The following is a 20720-nucleotide window of genomic DNA, read 5'->3' on the forward strand; positions in this document are numbered from 1 at the left end:
ATTTGTGTTTGTTTATGTTTGTTCAATCACGTTAATTTATGTTTGTTTATGCTCGTTTGTGTTCGTGAACTATTCATTTAGGTTTTATGCGAACACGAACATGCCCGATTTTTTAATGAACGAACATGAACAAAAAAAATGTGTTCGATTATATGTTCGTGTTCGGTTAAAGTTAAATGAACGACAACGAACATTTCGTGTTCGTTCGGTTCGTTTACAGGCCTAACTCCGACCAGACTATGTTGTCTTAACCGGGCTCACCGCCCACTCTGGCTTCAGAGTCTGGGTTGGGCATTCTCCCAGGAAACCACACCGCCGGCTGCCACTTGACAGTCGTTGTGCCACCACAAGAGCATAACTCTCTGACGTAACGTAACACACGATGGGACAAAAACCCGTATACGCTCGTAGCTATATTCATCTACTAAAAGTCTAAAATAACACAAGTTTATGTAGCACTGAATTACTTCTGCTATCCAATCCTCTAATGGCGTCATCTTCTTCTTCGCCATTGATTCACCCCCTTCTCAGTAACAACACTCGCATTTCATCTCTTCATGCTTCCACCTGCAACTTCTCATCGCGACGCCCCCTTAACAAGCTCAAATCTACTATTACAGCCATGGCGCAACCACAGAGAAGCGCCATGCAGTATAACCAAGTTGGGGATTCTAATCTTGTTGTCAGCGAAATCACCTTCGGCACTGTTAGTTTCTTCCTCAATTATCTTAATTGTGTTTTAGTAAATTTCGTTTCTGCTTTGTTAATTGTGTGTTATATATGTATGTGACTTTTTGCCCTAATAGTCATAATTTTTTAGGGCTGCAAATGAACCAACCTTGTTCGTGTTCGTTTGTAAGAAATATATGTGTTTACGAGTTGTTCAAGAACACTTACCGAACAAGATTTTGTGTCGGTGTTCGTTTGTTAAGGAAATGAACTTGTTCATGTTCGTTTGTGTTTGTTTGTTAATTTTAGGTAACGAACAAAACCGAACGTTGTTGAACACAAATGAGCACAAACAGGGGCGTAGCTACATACCCGTACCCAGTGGCGGATCTAGAAAATCCGCATAGGGGTAACGTTTCAATAAAGAGGGGTAACGAAATCGAAAAAACGTCAGATTTTTCCAAAATTTACACTAGCGTCGGAGCGTCACCAGAGCGTCAAGGGACAATGAAGGTTACCCCTTCTATCACTCTAGGTTCGCCCCTGCCCGTACCAAATTATGTGTCATATATACGTGTATTTCGACATTGTACTACCTATAGAAATTTTGACATCGACCCGTAGAAGCCTTTACACCGAACCCTTAAAAACCTTGACACTGAACCCTTAGAAAGCTTAACACCAAACCCTAGAAAATATGACAATGAACCTTAAATCACATTTCAATTAAAAAGGAATAACTTATTAAGCCCACAATCTATTAAACAAATTACTCATTTACTCAGTTAGCCCACACTCAAATAAAACATTAACTCATAAGGTTTAAGCATACCACATAAGCCTACAATTCATTTAAATCTTAATTAAAAAAAAGTAACAAATAAACTGTTGAAGGGAAGGTAAAAAATAACTCGTTTTTACCCGGTTGCAGCGATAGAGAGATACTTTTCACCAATGAAGCACGTGAAGTCCGATTTTTGTAATCGGATTGGTGATAAACATTTAAGTGATAGTTGCATTTGTTTTGTTGGAAAAGATTTGCTTAGAAAGGTTACGATTATTGATGTAATGGATAGGTTTCATAAAACCACGTAGAGAGCAATTTTAATGAATCTGTATCATTCACTTTTTATATCGATTGACGTATTTTTAATTAATTATTTGCATTTTGATTTGATTTTTGCTATTTATATTGGTCCTTCGTCCCCCGAAAATTTCCGAACCTGTAGGAAAATAATCATGGCTACGCCCCTGAGCACAAAATTATGTTCATGAACACAAATGTAAACAAACAAACATAAACAAGCGTTCATAAACGGAATATATAATACCTTGACACTCATCAAATATTCTATTTGTCGGAATTTTGAAATATTTAAATAATATATAAAAACTAAAAAAACTAATGAACTATCGAACACAAACAAACACGTTACCGAACGTTTGCGAACATAAATGAACGAACACGCCCTCTGTTCGTGTTTGTTCATTTAACTAAAAAGAACGAAATATCTTGTTTGTGTTCGTTTCTTTAATAAATGAACTAACACAAACGAACTTCCAGCTGAACGGTTCACGAACTATTCGCCAAACGTTTGGTTCATTTGCAGCCCTACAATTATTACAAATTTTCCTATTGAAATGGTTATGCCGATTATTAATTTCCAAATGTGGTGTTTATGTTTTTAATTTTGTGGTCGCATGTTGGAGATAGAAAGTTAGGGTGTAGGGAGTGGTTAGACACTTGAAAGTGGTAAACTTCAAAATCAACCAATGAGAGTGTGCCATGTCATTCAATGAAAAGTGTTTAAACTATGCTCAAAAGTGTTGGCAATGGTTAAACACTTCATGAATTGGTAAACTATTTAAAAAAAGGAAAAAGGTGTGATTGGTTGAGATGGCATGGACCCCACCACACACACCTTCCCTCCCTTCACTGTTCGGCAACCTGTCACCGATCGAGAACTTCACCGCGCGGCAAAGGGGGGTAGGCGGCGGTGTTCCCGCGCGGCAAACTGCCTTTGTCGATCCCCTTTGCCGCCCACTCCGTATCCCCTTAAACCCAATAGTCTTTATACAGTTACACACAGTGTCAGCATCATATGCAATATATTGTTTGCTACAATGCTAAAATGTTATAACTTATAAAAGATATGGGATTGGTTTATCTATTTATGAACTAGAGATTTGTAGCAACTTAGATTTTTAGTCTCAAAATCAATAAGTTTTTAATCATTTATTGTCTGTGGATGAGACGATAACTCCATACGAGTAACCAAAAACAAAGTCATGAGGTCCTCTAACCTTACCTGACAATTCTGGTTGATATGCAAGATTGGATTTTATGTTTATATTATTAGATTCTATGTAAACCAAACTTTAGTTAATTTACTATATATTAATTAGGATTCATTATGTACCGTTACTTAATAACCGGTGGTTTAAATAATGCTTATGTTAACGACAATTCTAACAGCCGTTTGGCGGTTAAAGTTGGCGGGAATTAACTGTCTCTAACTGCCCTTAGGATCCCATGTATATATTGAAGTGTCTGAATCATATGATCGGCTTATTAGTTGATCAATCCAGTCCACTACATACTTATCAAAAAATTGCCTTGACGAATTGATACAAGATCAAACTCTGTTTATTCCATTTTAATCCTTTCTTTCCTTCGAAATCGACGCCCCGCTTGCTGTATGCGCATATAATGTATATATGTGTGGGCCATCAGGAGGCAAAAGTGAAAGTGCAGTAATTTTAACGTTATTTTACTAATTTTGTGAAAATAACGTTAAAAGCTGAGGACGGTTAATCAAGCATCATGTGGTGGCGTTGATAGCTGAAAGACAAAAGGGTACATGCACTAATCGGTCTTTGTCCCGATTGCGAAGTGTTATGTGCCTTATGTCCAAGGCTTGATGCAAAACTACTATCGAGCCGGGGGTCTCACTGGAAACAGCCTCTCTATTCCTACGGGGTAGAGGTAAGGCTGTCTACATCTTACCCTCCTCAGACCCTACCTTTGCTTTGCTATTGGTGGGATTTACATTTACCGAGTATGATGATGATGATGATGATTTTCTTTCAAAATCGATTTGATTTACTGCTGCAAATCTTGTTCCTAACATATATTTAGGCAAAAGATCAAATACAAATAATCTTAACATACTAAACATACAAATTGAAGGAAAACCCAAAAAGACAAGGTGGCATTTTTGTAATTACCACCAACTATCAAAGTTACAACCAAAAATACCTAAAAAAACACAAATTTTTTTTTAACATTTTTTATTAAAAAATCGCTACATTTCGTTAGCAAAAAAAAAAAATATATATATATACTTTTTTTTTTTTTGGCTGCTACTAAAAGTAGCGATTTTTTAATAAAAAATGTTAAAAAAATAAAATAAAATAATTTGTGTGTGTTTTTTTTTATTTTTTTAGGTTTTTTGGGGGGTTTAGTTTTTAGCATTTTAGCTTGGGTTGGGGGGGGGGGGGGTTAGGTTTTTTTAGGTTTTTGGGGGTGGGGGGGGGGTTAGGTTTTTTGTTTAGGTTTTTGGGGGGTGGGGGTTAGGTTTTTTTAGGTTTTTGGGGGGTGGGGGGGGGGGGTGTGGGGGGTTTAGGTTTTTTTTGGGGGTGGGGGGAGTGGTTAGGTTTTTTTAGGTATATTTGTAGAGTAACTTTGATAGTTATTGATAATTACAAAAATGCCACCTTGTCTTTTTTAGTTTTCCTTCAATTTGTATGTTTAGTATGTTAAGATTATTTGTACAAGAACTTTACCCCATATATTTAATAGTTAGGTACTTAGGTGTTTCAGCATATATTGTTCACTTTGATGTTCTTATCATTCAAAACAGTTAACTCTTGCAAGTGTGCAACTTATATATTTCCGAACAAATCTTTTCATACAGCGGATTTGTAAGGTTTTGATGTCGTTTCATGATAAATTACAGATGACATTTGGGCAACAAAACACAGAAAAGGAGGCTCATGAAATGCTTTCCTACGCATTTGAACATGGCATTAATACTTTAGACACTGCAGAAATGGTAAGAAATAATCATTCCCGTTATAATCCCTTTCTTTAGCATTGGTTCACAGCTTTGATAATTAATAATAGAGTTAATTGCCCGGATGGTCCCTGTGGTTTCATGTTTTTTCACGTTTAGTCCCCACCTTTTGGAAATAGCAGGTATGCTCCCTATGGTTTGTCATTTTGTTACTCGGATAGTCCCCTGACATTTACTCCGGGGACTATCCGAGTAACAAAATGACAAACCATAGGGAGCATACCTGCTATTTCCAAACTAACTGACATCTACTCAGGGGACTATCCGAGTAACAAAATAACAAACCATAGGGAGCATACCTACTATTTTCAAAAGGTGGGGACTAAACGTGAAAAAACGTGAAACCACAATGGACCATCCGGGCAATTAACTCTTAATAATATATTGTTGTTGATTTGATGTTGATAATAAATAAACTAAATAACTTTTGTTCTTCCCCCCCCCCCCCCCCCCATTTTCTTAAAGTACCCGGTTCCGGTGAGTAAGGAGACACAAGGATTAACCGATATTTATATTGGAAACTGGATGAAATCGCAGCCTCGTGACCAGGTACTTTTCCTCTTTATAACATAGTAATAGTCTCCTTCGTATCATTTTTTTACTAATTAAATGACAGTAAAAATGTTCAAATTGCAAGTGTAACTAGTGGGAAGGTATTAATAATTTGATATCCCTTCATTTCCATTAGAGTAAAATGCACGGATAGTCCCTGTGGTTTGGTGAAATTTCACCTTTAGTCCCCAACTTTTCAGAATTACGCTCTTACTCCCTGTGGTTTGACAAGTTGTTACACGGATAGTCCCTAAAGCGGATGAAGGTTACTCGGATAGTCCCTGTGGTTTGACAAGTTGTTACTCGGATAGTCCTTGTCATTTCACACCCAATTAACCAGAAAAACTAACCTCCATCCGCTTTGGGGACTATCCGAGTAACAGCTTGTCAAACCACAAGGACCAAGAGTGTAATTTTGAAAAGTTGGGGACGAAATCCATGCATTTTACTCTTTGCATTAGTTACAAGACTTTATGCTTGACATTTCTCGGAAACAATTCATTTTCGTTGAACAAATCTTTTAATCCATAATATGCTTTTGGCATATTGCAGATTATATTGGCCACTAAAGTAGCTGGTTATTCAGAGAGATCCGCTTATTTAAGAGAAAATGCGGACGTTGTGAGGGTTGATGCTGCCAACATTAAAGAAAGCGTGGAGAAGAGCTTAAAACGTCTTAATACTGATTACATTGATTTATTACAAATTCATTGGTGAGTTTCATATCCTTCAAATTTAGATACTTAACCATATAACAATTCTGTTATCTGGATTATATATTATGAGTGAATTTCAAGAATTGTCCTTTATCTTTATACCCATTTTCAGGCGCTGTCCTTTATGTTCAAAATTGACGAGTTTTGTCCTTTAGGTTTTCATATCATACACGTTTTGTCCTTTAGGCCTAACCCAGTTAGTTTTATCAGTTAAATTTGGTCATGTGCTTTGCAAATGAAGGCATTTTTGTCAATTCAAAGGTTTTAAAAGCTTTGAGCTGTAAATCTGCCGTTGAACTTACCTTTGAATTGACAAAAATGCCCTCATGTGCAAAGCACATGACCAAATTTAACTGAAAAAACTAACTGGGTTAGGCCTAAAGGACAAAATGTGTATGATATGAAAACATAAAGGACAAAACTCGTCAATTTTGAACATAAAGGACAGCGTCTGAAAATGGGTATAAAGATAGAGGATAATCCTTGAAATTCACTCATATATTATTAATGCTTTTTTTTTTTCTAATTTCTTTCCAGGCCAGATCGCTACGTTGCTTTGTTTGGGGAGTTCTTTTACGATCCTTTAAAATGGAGGGAAAGTGTGCCATTTGTTGAACAACTCAGGGCCTTTCAAGAACTTATTGAAGAAGGAAAGGTAATACTTTTAGAGTTTGGATCTTCTAAATTTGTACGAACGTTGATGGAATATTTAGCAATTGTTGAGACATCCTCGGACCGTAAAATTGACATGATACGTTTTTTAGTGGTTAAAATTGTGGTTATGATAACAACCTTTTTCAATATGATCAGGTACGCTATATTGGTGTTTCAAATGAAACTTCATATGGAGTTATGGAATTCGTTCATGCTGCAAAAACTCATGGACTTCCGAAGATTGTCAGTATCCAAAACAATTACAGTCTGCTAGTAAGATGCCAATTTGAGAGTAAGTTCTCATTTTTATATATATAAGTTTAGGGGTGCAAATGAGCCGAGCCCGAGCTCGACCAGGCTCGAGCTCGAGCTCGTTTAACATATGAAAGCTCGAGCTCGAGCTCGGCTCGATTCGAGCTTTATTTCAAAAACTCGAGCTCGGCTCGAAGGTAAATTTTCCAGCTCAAGCTCGGCTCGGGCTCGACTCGTTTAGTAATTATTAATTATAATTATTGTTATACATATAATTTAGTTATTTTTTTATATTTAAATAAATGGTAAATATTATTATTTAAATATATGTTTAATATATTAAAAAAATATACAAAAAGAAAGCTCGTTAAGGCTCGCGAGCCGGCTCGAGCTCGATAAGCGAAGCTCGGGCTCGGGCTCGTTTACTAAACGAGCTTGTTTTTAGGCTCGGGCTCGAGCTCGTTTAAGCTCGGCTCGTTTGAGCTTTTTTTCGAGCCAAGCTCGAGTAGCTCGCGAGTAGCTCGGCTCGTTTGCACCCCTATATATAACATTTGTGAAACAAGTTTGCACTGTAGTGATTGTCAATTCATGGTTTTTCTTTTTCTTTTTCTTTTTTCGTAACTCAACCTCTCAACATTCAGGATTGTCACTTACACCCCCTTAGTTTTATAAAAACTTCGTAAATATCATTTTGACACCTACGTGCTTATTTTTATGTACGTGGATCAAATATAATACGTTTCCGTGCTTATTTTTATGTAAGTTCTCAGTTGGTCTACTACGTTTTGTCTATAGTTTTGTTCGAAAATGAGTCGGGTCAAATATAATACGTTTTCACTAGGCGGTATAAGTTCAGGTTACTTTACGTTTCAACGCCGCCGCAATGCGCGTTACCATTCTTTAACTTAAAAAAATGTTATTTTCTTACGCTTGTTTTAATACGTTCCGTTGTAAATGTTTTGACCTAAAATTTTCTCGGTTGAGTCATGTCAAATATTATACGTTTTCGTGCTTATTTTTATGTCCGTGTTCAATTGGTCTACGTTTTGACATAAGTTTTGTTCGAAAACGAGTCGGGTCAAATATTTGATGGTACAAATTCTAGTTACTTTAAGTTTCGACGCTGCCACAATGCGCGGCGGGTCAAAATACTAGTTATATAACAAACATTGGATGATGTTTTCTCTGGACCTTTGCAGCTGATCTTGTTGAAGTATGCCACCCGAAAAACTGCAATGTGGGATTACTTTGCTATTCGCCATTGGCTGGTGGAGCGTTAAGCGGAAAGTATTTGGATTCAGAGTCCGAAGCCGCAAAAAAGGGCAGGCTTCAGTTATTCCCTGGATACATGGAAAGATACAATAAATCCATTTCCAAGGTATATTTCATAACATCGCTAAACACATGTTACTAATTTTGGTTCACAAGATTCGGTTTTTACACGTACTATACTCGTATGCCAGGAAGCAACTGCACAATACATTGAGATGGCAAAGAAACACGGATTGAGTCCGGTTGAGCTGGCACTTGGGTTTGTGAGGGACCGGCCATTTATGACGAGCACAATCATTGGCGCAACGTCTTTGGAGCAACTAAAGGAGGATATGGATGCTTTCTTGACAACCGAGAGACCATTATCACCGGATGTGATGGCGGATATTGAAACCATCTTCAAGAGATACAAAGACCCAACCATTCTTTAGACACTGAGGTCCTTTTTCAGTTTTTTGTCACCTTGTTTGATTAATTGTTTGAGTTTCTGTTGTACAATATATTCATAAATTTTTTATGGTTTTTTCGGCGAGGGTTAGTTCTGTTGGCCGTTATGACCACTGAGTCAAAAGGTGCCAATCTGATTCTGGACGGTGGACATTTCGTCGAACGTTTACTTGTGTTGTTGTAACTTATAAAAACAACATATATATGGATACTGCGTTCCAGTACTACATTGATACTGTCGCAACGCACGAGGTAAAATACTAAAGTTATCAATTAGTCATTAAACTATAATTCCAAAATATAATACTAACATATTGTTAATGTGAAATAACTAACAATCCCCCTTTAAGGCTAACTAACTCACTTAACTGAAATGGCAGTTGGCACCAGTAAGTACTAAGTAATGCCTTTGTACACCCTTCAACTTTGCAGAAAGTTCATTCCAGCCCCTGAACTTGAACAAACCATAAACCATCTCTAACTTTGACCCATTGCACACACGTAACAAACGGTCTCCACCTTTTGTTTATTTATCTCCATTTTCTTAAAGTATCCGATTCCAATGAAGAAGGAGACACAACAGATCTTTATATTGGAAACTGGATGAAATCGCAACCACGTGACCAGGTACTTTTCCTCTATATAATATAGTGAGTCTTTTTATACAATTTTTACTAATAATAGTGAAAAATATAGATGTTTTGTGAAAAATATAGATGTTTTGTGGTAAATATGTAAAAACAAAAAAGTTACATGTATATATATATAATAATTTATACCTTTAATACTAAATAATAGTGAAAATATAAAAGTTTCATGGTAAATATGTAAAACAAAAAAGTTTCATGATGATATTTAATATATATAATAATAAGTTATAACTTGTTATTGCTTTCATCCTTCGTTTTGTGGGTGATTTATGCAATGTTCACTACAACCGGATACAGATTACGACAAAGTCCATTGTTTGATTTATAGCGCACAAGTTGGATGATGACAACTTAAAACTGTATATTATCTTTAAAGTAGCACAATTAAATACGTTTTTAGTTCAATGGTTGTCACTAGACAACTCCGTCGCTCACAAAATCGACCCATATTTACATCTGCGTTAGAAGAGTTTGTTAAGTTGGTCATGTTTGTCATTCTAGAAAGGGCTATAATGGTAAAATTCCAACCTCATATTACCAGTTTTGTGCCAAAACATTTGATTGTAAACAACTCTGATGCAGCAGAAGCATCAAAATTTGGAAACCTTCCATTCTTCTATCTTAAACCCTGAAGTTTCAATGTGTGTTAATATGCTATATAACAAGTAATTTAGTCAAAAGGTGCCAATCTGGACATTTAGTTAAACAGTTAATTTATGTTGCTTAACTTACAAAATAACATAATTATTATGTGTATATGGCAAGCGTGGAGTTCCGCCGATTTTTGTTTTTTCGGCTCATGGTCTTCTAGTCATGCACAAGATAGTTCAAATTGGGCCGCCCAGAAAGAAAGTTTTTCAAGGGATCATCCTCAGAGCTTGTTGGTGTATTTGGAAAGCATCGAGTCTGTTCAAACAAGATGGATAATGAATGACGAATCCAAAGTGATGGAAGATTTTTTTTTTCAAGAAAGGTGGTTGATAACAGACTCAATACGATTACAAACTAATGACAGGTAGACGAGCAACAAGCTGCGCCGCTACCCTTTCTGAATAGCAAATCCTACCCTGCTAAACACAAAATTCTGCCCCTTAACATGGATTAAAACTAGATCTCCTTTTCTAAAGCTTTGTCTTAGATAGATTGGTGTAATTTTATTTTGTAATGTCTTTGTAGTTTTGGCTCTAGCGTCTTGCTGGTGCCTTGTTTTTAGTGAGATTTGTTCCTCAAAAAAAGTACTTTAATATTATAATTAAAAAAAAAACTATAAAAAGCCATGAAGCATGCTTTCATGGAATAACTTTGATGACTCAATTTTCCATGCCCTTGAAAAAACAATTTATGTGTCATTTTCAAGTTTCAACTTCATGCCCTTGAAAAATAATAAGCTACAACTTGACTTTCTTATTCTTTATTTAATATGAAATAATTTATATTAAATTTTGAGTAGAATATATTTCTAGTAGAATAAACTACCATTTTGGTCCCTGTGGTTTGTTACTTTTGCCACTTTAGTCCAAAACTCAAACCTTTTGCATCTAGGTCCCTGTGGTTTCAGTTGTATTGCCATTTTGGTCCAAAAATGAAATCAGGTCATACTTGTCTTATAAAATTCTACAATTTTGTCATTTTCCTCAGGGGCAAATCAGGTCATATTTGTCTTATAAAATATGGTATTTATTTATAAAAAAGAAATGATCATTTTGCCCCTGCGGAAAATGACAAAATAACAGGATTTTATAAGACAAATATGACCTGATTTCATTTTTGGACCAAAATGGCAATAAAACTGAAACCACAGGGACCCAAATGCAAAAAGTTTGAGTTTTAGACTAAAGTGGCAAAATTGACCAAACCACAGGGACCAAAATGGCAGTTTACTCTTTCTAGTAATATAGTATTATGAAATGAGTCCCCAAGATAAAGGATATATATACACTGTTCTAATTTTTATACTGACAAATGATAGCACTTTGGTAACAAATAACAAGATGGGACATGAAGAACTCAATCTTGTTCAAGTTTAACTTTTTCTTGAACCAAATGTGTATTCATCTTGATATGTTTGTGTATAATTTGAATTGTCACAAATAAACCAAAATAGATTTCTTAACTCTAATCTAACCCATTTCTCAAAAACCAAGTCATGATTGCCGGTAACAAACCATTGATCGCAGCAGAGACAACATCATCATCATCATCATACTCAGTAAATCTCACCAATAGCAAATTAAAGGTAGAGTCTGAGGAGGGTAAGATGTAGACAGTCTTATCTCTACCCCGTAGGAATAGAGAGACTGCTTCCAGTGAGACCCCCCCCCCCCCCCGGCTCGATAGTAGTTTTGCATCAAGCCTTAGACATAAGGCACATAACCCTCAGCAATCGGGACAAATACCGATTAGTGCATGTACCCTTTTGTCTTTCAGCTATCAACGCCGCCACATGATGCATGATTAACCGTCCTCAGCTTTTAACATTATTTTCACGAAATTAGTAAAATGATGTTAAAATTAGTGCACTTTCACTTTTGCCCCCCGATAACCCACACATATAAACATTATATGCGCATACCACAAGCGGGTTGTTATGACGTTATTGCAGCAAAGACAACAAATGAACCTAAACTTTACGAGCAAACAAAAAACATTTAGGATGTGTATGATATTAGTTTAAATAAATTTCACGAGTACAGGCCATATATGGTATTAGGTGATACCCAATCCGGTAACCCGAAAAATGCATACCCGATTACTCGAACCATACCCACAAACATTTTATTTTTATTCACTAACATTTAAGTATGGGTAATCTAAAAGAAACATACATACTCGTTTACCTCATACCAGCGAGCATACCTCATACCCGACTGCGATGACTATTTTATATTTCTCAGATTAAAATCATTCTAGGACCCTTTTTTTACCGTTGTATTAGCGTACAAAAGGAAGCCCACAACAGACCACAGGCCCACAACCACTAGTGCGCCAGGTGTGCGGTCCGTGAACCATCCTGACGTGGCCCAAATGTCAAAGCAGATAAAAAAGCAGATATTGTTATCCAGAACGTCGTCGTATCATACATCCTCATCGTCACCTCCATAAATATCCGTTCAAAATCACACCCTTGCTCTATCTATCCACCACTTCCTCTTTCATCGTTTCCATCGCCTCTTACATCTTTCAAATCTCGTTTCTCTCTTCAGATCATCAGAAATGGCGAAAGATCCAGTTCGTGTTCTTGTTACCGGTGCCGCAGGTATTGTTTCAGTTTCTCTGCTTGCTTTTGATTACGGATCTGTTAACTTCATATCAATTTGTTTGAACATCATCATGCTGTTACCGATTACTGATTACTGATTACTAATTGAATTTCTCCGATCGGATCTGATCTGATCTGATCTGGTCACCTTTACTTGTACTTCACATAATTTGTTATTAGCAAGTGTTGCATGAGTATGTAATCCGTCTTGAGTTCGATTTAAACTAGATCTGAACTAGTTTTACTTGATTTGACTCAATCGTGGACTGAATCTGTATAGTTTGTGTGACTTGTGATATAAATGTTTTCGATCTAGGCGAGCTAGGGTTTTAGTTGTGGTTTTTAATTTTAAGTTTTAATCATGCGATTGGTGTTATACAGATGTGTTTTTGAGTATTTTCTAGTTGCTAGTCGAATATATCTGATCACATCTACTTGTAGCTTATCTAATTTGTAATTAGTTAGTGTTGCAGTACGCAAACGCAAAAGGCGCATGAGTGTGTGCGTGTAATCTGTCCTGACTTTGAGTTAAGCTAGATCTGAACTATTTCTGCTTAATTTGAATCAATCGTGGACTGAATCTGTATAGTTTCTGTGCCTATTTTAAGAATGTTTTCGATCTAGGGGAGTTAGGGTTTTAGTGGTGGTTTTTAACTTTAAACTGTAAACTTGTAATTCAGCAGTTGAGGTTATGAAATACAGAGGGATGTAGTGTTATTCAGATGTGTTTTGAGCATTCTCTTGTTACTGGTAGTATATATAATATATCTGATCTCATCTGATCTGATCACAACTACTTGTAGATTATCTAATTTGTTTATTAGTGTGTAATCTATGTTGATATTGAGTTGAGTTGGATCTGACACATTTTTATGTAGTTTTTTACTCAAATTGTTGACAAAATGTTTACATTGTTTTTTTCGGATGTTTTGATCGAGGTGAAGTAAGGTTTTAGTGGATGTTTTATAGTTTTAAGGTTTAGTCATGGTATTGATATTCTAAAAGTTTAGAGGGAGTAAGGGGCGTAGTATATTTTATCTTAATTAACACAAAAATGTAAACGGTGGTGTTCTCTTATGGTGTTTTGGTGTAGCTTTCAACCTGTATGTAGCTATGACCATTGAATTCTTGTAAAAATGAATTAGGGGCGTAGTATATTTTATCTTAATCAACACAAAAATGGGAACTGTGGTGTTCTCTTATGGTGTTTTGGTGTAGCTTTCAACCTGTATGTAGCTATGACCATTGAATTCTTGTAAAAATGAATTGATCAGTGGTTGTTTAGTTTACCGATCTGTTGAGTTTGATTTAATTTGGTTAGATAAGATTTGATAACGTGTTCATTGATGTTAGTCTGCCAATCCATCTGAGTTTGTGATATGGGACTTTGTGATGGTGTTGTGCTAAGCCGCCCAGAAAGGATATTGTGGTTCCAAATCAAAGTTCAATGGAAGATGTTACACAAGATGCAATATATTTAACATTTCGTCTTGATCAACAAGTGTAGCGAGCTAGTGTAAATTTTAGGCGTATGTTTTGAAAAAAAAATGTGCATGTGTAATCCAGATGATGTAGCCATGTTTGTTTATTCAGATATTCTTATTTAAAGTCTCATAGATATGTGGTTGCATACTAATGTTGTTTTCTTAGGCTTATAGTACGGTTTTAGTGACATACTAATTGAACTCTATTTTTCTTACAGGACAAATCGGATATGCTCTTGTACCCATGATTGCTAGAGGAATCATGTTGGGTCCTGACCAGCCCGTGATCTTGCACATGCTCGACATTCCACCAGCTGCTGAGGCTTTGAATGGAGTTAAGATGGAGTTGGTTGATGCTGCATTTCCTCTTCTTAAAGGTCTTATTTTAGTTGACTTTATTGTTGCGATAATGGTTGCGGATTTTATATCGTTATCAGTAGATTTTCTTTCCTGTTACATTGTGAGTCAACTTTCATATACTGAAAATGTACGAAAATCCTTATATCAGGAGTTGTTGCCACCACCGATGCCGTTGAGGCATGCACGGGTGTGAATGTAGCCGTCATGGTGGGTGGATTCCCCAGGAAAGAAGGAATGGAAAGAAAAGACGTGATGTCCAAGAACGTCTCGATTTACAAGTCTCAAGCTTCTGCTCTTGAGAAGCACGCTGCTGCAAACTGCAAGGTGATTTTTACTTTCGTGATATTATCCAAAAGTTTTATGTTTTCTTTCATCAACAGTGTAATATAATCCCAACTAATTTGGCTTATTTTTGCTGCAGGTTTTGGTTGTAGCTAATCCGGCTAACACCAATGCGTTGATCTTGAAGGAGTTTGCACCATCCATCCCAGAGAAGAACATTACTTGTTTAACAAGGCTAGACCACAACAGGGCTCTTGGACAGATCTCAGAGAAACTTAACGTTCAAGTCTCTGACGTCAAAAATGTGATTATCTGGGGTAACCACTCATCTACTCAGTACCCTGATGTTACCCATGCAACTGTCACCACCCCAGCTGGTGAGAAGAGTGTCCCAGAGCTCGTAAATGATGATGAATGGTATGAAAGCCCCCCTAAAACAGTAGTGTTGTTTCGTATTTAAAATTTTCATATACTTACATCTGTAGTCATTTGTTTCTTTTAGGTTGAAATCTGGATTCATTTCCACTGTTCAACAGCGTGGTGCTGCTATCATCAAGGCTAGGAAGCTCTCTAGTGCTCTCTCTGCTGCAAGTTCTGCTTGTGACCACATTCGTGATTGGGTCTGTGGAACACCAGAGGTTAGTGTTACTCTCGTGTAATGTATTGTTGTGTTCATGCCTGCTTCGGTTATTTATTTATAAATTATAGTATGATTTATTTTACCTTTTCGCCATTATAGGGAACTTGGGTTTCAATGGGTGTGTACTCTGATGGCTCATACAATGTTCCAGCCGGGCTTATTTACTCCTTCCCAGTCACTTGCCGCAATGGAGAATGGACAATAGTTCAAGGTGAGAGCTTTTTCACATCCCCATTTTTATAAAAAAGATTATTTTTATAACCGGACTAGTTATCGAACTGGTCCTCTTACCTAGAGGTGAGCAAAAACTGAATTGTAACCACAAACCGAACCATTAACCGAAATTAACCATAACCGTTAACCGATCATTATGTTATGGCTACGGTTCATGTGTCTTCGTTAACCGATTTTAACCGAACCGAAACTTCTATGGCTATGATTTTCTAACTTTTATAATGTAAATTGGATCTATTCGAAGTGGCTGCTAATTTGGAAAAAGTGTAAAGCTTGTGTTTATTTTGTCCAGTTTGCTAATAAAAAATTCTATACAAATTTACCTTTTAAGTTTTTGAGAACAATATCTTCATCAGTTGATTCATTGTTACCGTTGAGCCCCAAGATGCATAATTCCAAATTAATTACCAAAAATCGAGCTTGGAACACCATAACCAAACTCTTTTTAGCCATAACAAAACAAAAAATATAATAAAAGAATACATTGGATAATGAACCAAAATTAACGAAACCGATCCATAATCGACGGTTAACCAAACAATGGTTATGGTTATGGTTAACACTTTTCAGTTATCCGACTTTGCACACACATAGTCTTACCGATCCACATGTCAGAACGGTTTTAAAATACCAGATGACATCAGAAATATAATAAAAAATTAATTATACAGATAACCAGTGAAACAAATTACGAAACTACTTTTATCTTCTGGGGTGGATTTTCGATATTAACACAATATGGAGTCTCGAATAAACGATCTTCTTAGAACATGTTTTTTAAGTGGTGAAACGTTTTGTGTGTTTAGGTCTTTCCATCGATGAGTTCTCAAGGAAGAAGCTAGACTTGACCGCTGAAGAGCTAACTGAGGAAAAGGCTCTTGCATACTCATGCCTCACATAAACTATGACCGTGATGTACTTGTGCGAGCAGCTACCGTTTCTCCAAAATAAAACCATTGTTGATTTCTTGTGAAGTTAATGATGGGGAGCTGTTTGTGGTTAGATCTTTTGACTCTGTTTTATCAGAGGGATTTAAATTTTTGAACACTTGTTGTCATAGGCAGAGTTGCCACTTTCACCATAGTATTCTTCTTCAGTTTGATTGGATAAACATGGTTTGGTTTACTTTTTACTATGGTCAAGGCAGGAACAAAAATTACTTCTATTAGTTGTATAATTGTTCACTATCTTGCTTCGTCTGGTTTGATCAGTTTTGATGGTTTATGTTTTGGTGAAACCGTTAACTGCGCTTTGACCTTTGAGAAAGGGTGAACCGGGTGATGGGTTGGCCAGTTGAAACAGTCTAGTTTGGTGATTTGAGCCGTTGTTTTCTCTGAACTTGGGTTACTATTTTCCAAAGTTATTAACATTTCAATCTTGTCGTGGGGTGATTGCGCACATGTAGCGCTATGTTTACGGTATCCCTCTCGCCTATCAATGCTGCCTTCTTTGGTTGACACAATCATTACTCGTTTTTCTTTCTTAAACGCCAAAGCTTACATCTATTCTATTACATCAATAACGTCTCTACTCTCTATCAAATGGGCTAAGCCTCACATTGGCCATTATATGCTATCCCAACAATCACTTGATGCCTCATGTCATTATATCCTTTGACCATGCCCTCCCAACAATCACTTGATGCCTCATGCCAATTACCTTCTACCATTACAACTCGGTTAACGGTGGATTATTTATTTGTCTTATGTTCTTTTTTCAACAAGGAAAAGTCGAAGATTACGGAGGGTTGATCCGTTGGCAACCAATGTCAATGGTACGTCGCTATATTAATGTTGATCATCCTAACTTTATGGGTTATGGTATCCGTCCTTGATCACTATCAGGGATTAGATCGTCAATGATACACTTTTATGTTGTGTCAATCTTGCCAACTAAACCCTCAAACCCAACGATTGCTAAGTGATCGGTAGTTTGGTACATGAAAATGATGCGGTCAATTTGGGAAACGGTTGGGTATTCTAAAACTCATCACAAACTCGACTCATTGTCGTATTTATTGTTCTCAATAATCTTTATTATATAGTAAACTAGCATAAAGCAAAACAACTATTATGTTTAATTTTCTAATCTAATGGTCCTAGCAAGGGTACAATTGTACATGTGACCTAAAATTCAGGTAACTCTGGTAACTCGTCAACACGCGTGAAAATGTCGTGCCATGAGTACATGTCATCCGTGCTACAACCAATAGTTCGATTACTAGTATTTATGTTTTTGAAGCATGTGAGCAAAGTTGTCGGATGCTCAACGCATGATATGTTGGTCAACGCCTCAGATTCCATGATGTTGTCGTCTCCCTCACCCGAAAGTGTTTCTGACCAAAAACTATCATCAAGAAATGTCTCATGATTGATTTCCTCATGTGTAGCTACACTAGTTGAGTTCGCCCTCGAGTCTGATGAATACTCACTAGATGATGGTTGAATATCCGAGACGAGTTGTTTCTTGTCAATAGATTTATGCTCTTGTTCAACAAGAAATTGAGACACAACTGATTCTTCAAGATATAGAGCCTTTGTATCACATTTTGACTTGTTGTGATGTTTTTTGGAGTCATGGATGGTTGTTTGGTGGCTTTTAGCTCTTTTCTTCAAGTGTGTGTGCCAAACATTTTTTATTTCGTTGTCCGTTCGGCCAGGTAACTTTGCAGCGATTACGGACCACCTACAAAATCAAACACATAATCATCATACTCAGTAAATCCCACCAATAGCAAAGCTAAGATAGGGTCTTAGGATGGTAAAATGTAGACAACCTTACCTCTACCCTGTAGGATAGAGAGACTGCTTTCAGAGATTATACAAAATCAAACACAATAATGTTTTAATAGAAGCCAACATCCATAGTAAAATAGTTTGTTATGAAGTATAAGAAAAACAAAATTATTATCTATTTTTATTTTGAAGTGAAGAATCAATTGATTTTAAATATACCATTATACGAATATATATACATAGAAATATGACATAATGTATTTTTAATAAGTTAAATCATTTAAAAAGTATTTTCAATAACTTTAAAAAGAGTCCTGAGATGTTGGTCAAGTGGTCAAAATGTCTGGCATCCCTAGTGGAGACGCAGATTTGATTCCCGCTTGGCCATTTTCGAGGGACATCTGGGTGAAGGGACGGACCGGAGCTTTAATCCCGGGTTCAAACCTGACGGGAGCAAGGATTTGCATATTCCATCCAGTTTCCGCGCATCAGGGACACGATCTCATATCGGTCAAGGCGTCTTGGTGATGGGATAAATTATACGAGAACTAAAGTAAAATAATTATAGGACAAATTATTGTGTACACCTTGAAAGTTGTGTTAAAAAGTTGTATTATTTATTTCATCACATGTACACTTATTTTGTCGTGTAACTAACTATATACGTTATAAATATATTATTATTATTAAGTTATTTTATTAGTGAAGCATGAAAACCGGGATTGAGATTCGCTGTGGCCAATGCCAATTTAGAATTTAGAATTTAGAATATTTTTATGGCCCTAAACAAATAGTTTTCATCGCCTCATAATTTTTACCGTTCTGCCGATCTAAATTTATTAATTTAAGATCTGTTTTCTAATTATTATTATATCATGCGTGTGATAATTAACTAATTACGTAAAACATTTTTATTTGAATTCAACAAATTTTGAATACTTTTGGACAGCCGCCATGACTTTATTTGAATTCAACAAATTGTGAATACTTTTGGTCAGCAGCCATTATTATTATTATTTCTTTTGAAAGGTGTAAATTATTCACGAATATCGGGAGGGCTAGCATACATTATCTTAACCGGGTTCACGCTAGAGAGCCCTCTCGCACAATAGATCCTCAATTTAAACCCCTCAGTGAGAAACACATATCACCCAGACTCAAACTTAAGACCTGAAGGGGAAAACTCACCCGAGCTCACCATAGGTGAAACTTAAATACCTGTGGCTACCACTAGAGCACTAGTGATGGTTCAGCAGCCATTACTTTAGTAAACCGTTAACATCTCTTCCTTTATTTATAACGAGTGGCTATGAGGGGTTGTGAACGGAGGACTAAGAAAATGCTGCCCATCTTTATATTTGGGGTACACTGTTTACCCCTATTAATTTTTTAATATTTTTAAAAAATGGTTGTGAATAAAAGAGAGAGAAAAGGTAATGATAAAGATATTAAATAGTATTATTTAATTACAAAGGAAAGAGAAAAAAATAACGATTTTTTATGTAATTATAGAAATAAAGACAGAGGAAGGGATGTGAATGCTCTAAGTCTTAACACTAGGTTAAAGTGTTGAACTCGTATGTAACTAGTTGTCGGCATGTCATGCTGACGGCCATTAACAAGTTTATACGAAGAAACCACATAAAGAAACTTAGAAACATGCTTGTTGAGTATGTAATCAACAATACCAAAATGTCCAAAAGGTACAAGACAATTATGTGTAACAACTAGGCTGATACCTTTTGGTTTGTAGATGGTAACAAAGTTGTTTTAAAAGGAAGTATGTTAAAGCTAGAATATTAGGTCCTACATCCTATGAATTATCATACAACTAAATGGAATATGATATGTAACGACAAAAATTAGTGACCATTAATAATTGTTGAAGATAAGAATTTGATTAATGGATCTTAGGGTACCTATTTCCGAGCATTTCATGTAGATGAATGATTGTTTCCTCTTCTTCTTTGGTGAAGTTGCCTCTTTTAATATCTGGTCGTAAATAGTTGGTCCATCGTAGCCTGCAACTTTTTCCACATCGTAACAAACCTAAACGGACAATCACAAATTCACAACGATCACACATCAATAATTCTATGAGTTGGAGTGTTGGACCTTTAGTAGAAGTCGGTGGAAAAGCGAACGTTATAACAACCCCTAACCAATAAGTTTTAGTTCTGCCACTACTTGTAACAGTGATCATGATAAACTTGAAAGATGATTAAAAAGTATGCATGATAAGATAAAATGCGATGTGTATATATATATTTACCGGCACGTTTGGGTAGAGCACGCCAATTAGGATGACCATGTTCTTGTATGTATGAAATCAAGATTTGATCTTCTTCTTGACTCCATGATCCTTTCTTTAAACCCATCTTTTCACAACAAGGTGCCCTCCCCATTCTCTATATCTATGTGGAATGACACAAAGAGAT

General features: G+C 36.3%; 3 protein-coding genes across 3 annotated transcripts; 2 read left to right on the top strand and 1 right to left on the bottom strand.

Moving 5' to 3' along the window:
* The first annotated feature begins 444 nt into the window (after positions 1 to 444).
* Positions 445 to 8865, top strand: LOC110930877 (protein tas). Its single transcript, XM_022174267.2, has 8 exons — positions 445 to 706; positions 4629 to 4724; positions 5211 to 5294; positions 5850 to 6010; positions 6551 to 6668; positions 6824 to 6959; positions 8119 to 8297; positions 8383 to 8865. The coding sequence occupies exons 1-8, from the start codon at positions 488 to 490 to the stop codon at positions 8620 to 8622; spliced, it is 1233 nt and encodes a 410-aa protein (XP_022029959.1). The 5' UTR covers positions 445 to 487; the 3' UTR covers positions 8623 to 8865.
* Positions 8866 to 12361: 3496 nt separating this feature from the next.
* LOC110930874 (malate dehydrogenase) lies at positions 12362 to 16734 on the top strand. The gene is made up of 7 exons (XM_022174266.2): positions 12362 to 12544; positions 14250 to 14408; positions 14540 to 14715; positions 14813 to 15090; positions 15176 to 15311; positions 15413 to 15524; positions 16354 to 16734. The coding sequence occupies exons 1-7, from the start codon at positions 12502 to 12504 to the stop codon at positions 16446 to 16448; spliced, it is 999 nt and encodes a 332-aa protein (XP_022029958.1). The 5' UTR covers positions 12362 to 12501; the 3' UTR covers positions 16449 to 16734.
* A 799-nt stretch (positions 16735 to 17533) lies between these two features.
* On the bottom strand, positions 17534 to 20720 carry LOC110930873 (transcription factor MYB14). The gene is made up of 3 exons (XM_022174265.2): positions 20555 to 20720; positions 20202 to 20331; positions 17534 to 18232 (listed from the first exon to the last, which is right to left on the bottom strand). The coding sequence occupies exons 1-3, from the start codon at positions 20685 to 20687 to the stop codon at positions 17674 to 17676; spliced, it is 822 nt and encodes a 273-aa protein (XP_022029957.1). The 5' UTR covers positions 20688 to 20720; the 3' UTR covers positions 17534 to 17673.

Source organism: Helianthus annuus, chromosome 3 (genome assembly GCF_002127325.2).
Source record: "Helianthus annuus cultivar XRQ/B chromosome 3, HanXRQr2.0-SUNRISE, whole genome shotgun sequence".
NCBI lineage: Eukaryota > Viridiplantae > Streptophyta > Magnoliopsida > Asterales > Asteraceae > Helianthus > Helianthus annuus.

Bases quoted from the DNA above. Each gene is read 5' to 3' on its own strand.
- LOC110930877 (XM_022174267.2), top strand. From the start codon at position 488: ATGGCGTCATCTTCTTCTTCGCCATTGATTCACCCCCTTCTCAGTAAC. The intron at 6,960-8,118 runs GTAAGTTCTCAT...GGACCTTTGCAG, and splicing joins AGTAAGATGCCAATTTGAGA to CTGATCTTGTTGAAGTATGC. The intron at 8,298-8,382 runs GTATATTTCATA...CTCGTATGCCAG, and splicing joins ACAATAAATCCATTTCCAAG to GAAGCAACTGCACAATACAT.
- LOC110930874 (XM_022174266.2), top strand. From the start codon at position 12,502: ATGGCGAAAGATCCAGTTCGTGTTCTTGTTACCGGTGCCGCAG. The intron at 14,409-14,539 runs GTCTTATTTTAG...TCCTTATATCAG, and splicing joins TGCATTTCCTCTTCTTAAAG to GAGTTGTTGCCACCACCGAT. The intron at 15,312-15,412 runs GTTAGTGTTACT...TCGCCATTATAG, and splicing joins GGGTCTGTGGAACACCAGAG to GGAACTTGGGTTTCAATGGG.
- LOC110930873 (XM_022174265.2), bottom strand. From the start codon at position 20,687: ATGGGGAGGGCACCTTGTTGTGAAAAGATGGGTTTAAAGAAAGGATCA. The intron at 20,332-20,554 runs GTAAATATATAT...TTGTCCGTTTAG, and splicing joins TGCTCTACCCAAACGTGCCG to GTTTGTTACGATGTGGAAAA. The intron at 18,233-20,201 runs GTACCCTAAGAT...TTGATTTTGTAG, and splicing joins CATGAAATGCTCGGAAATAG to GTGGTCCGTAATCGCTGCAA.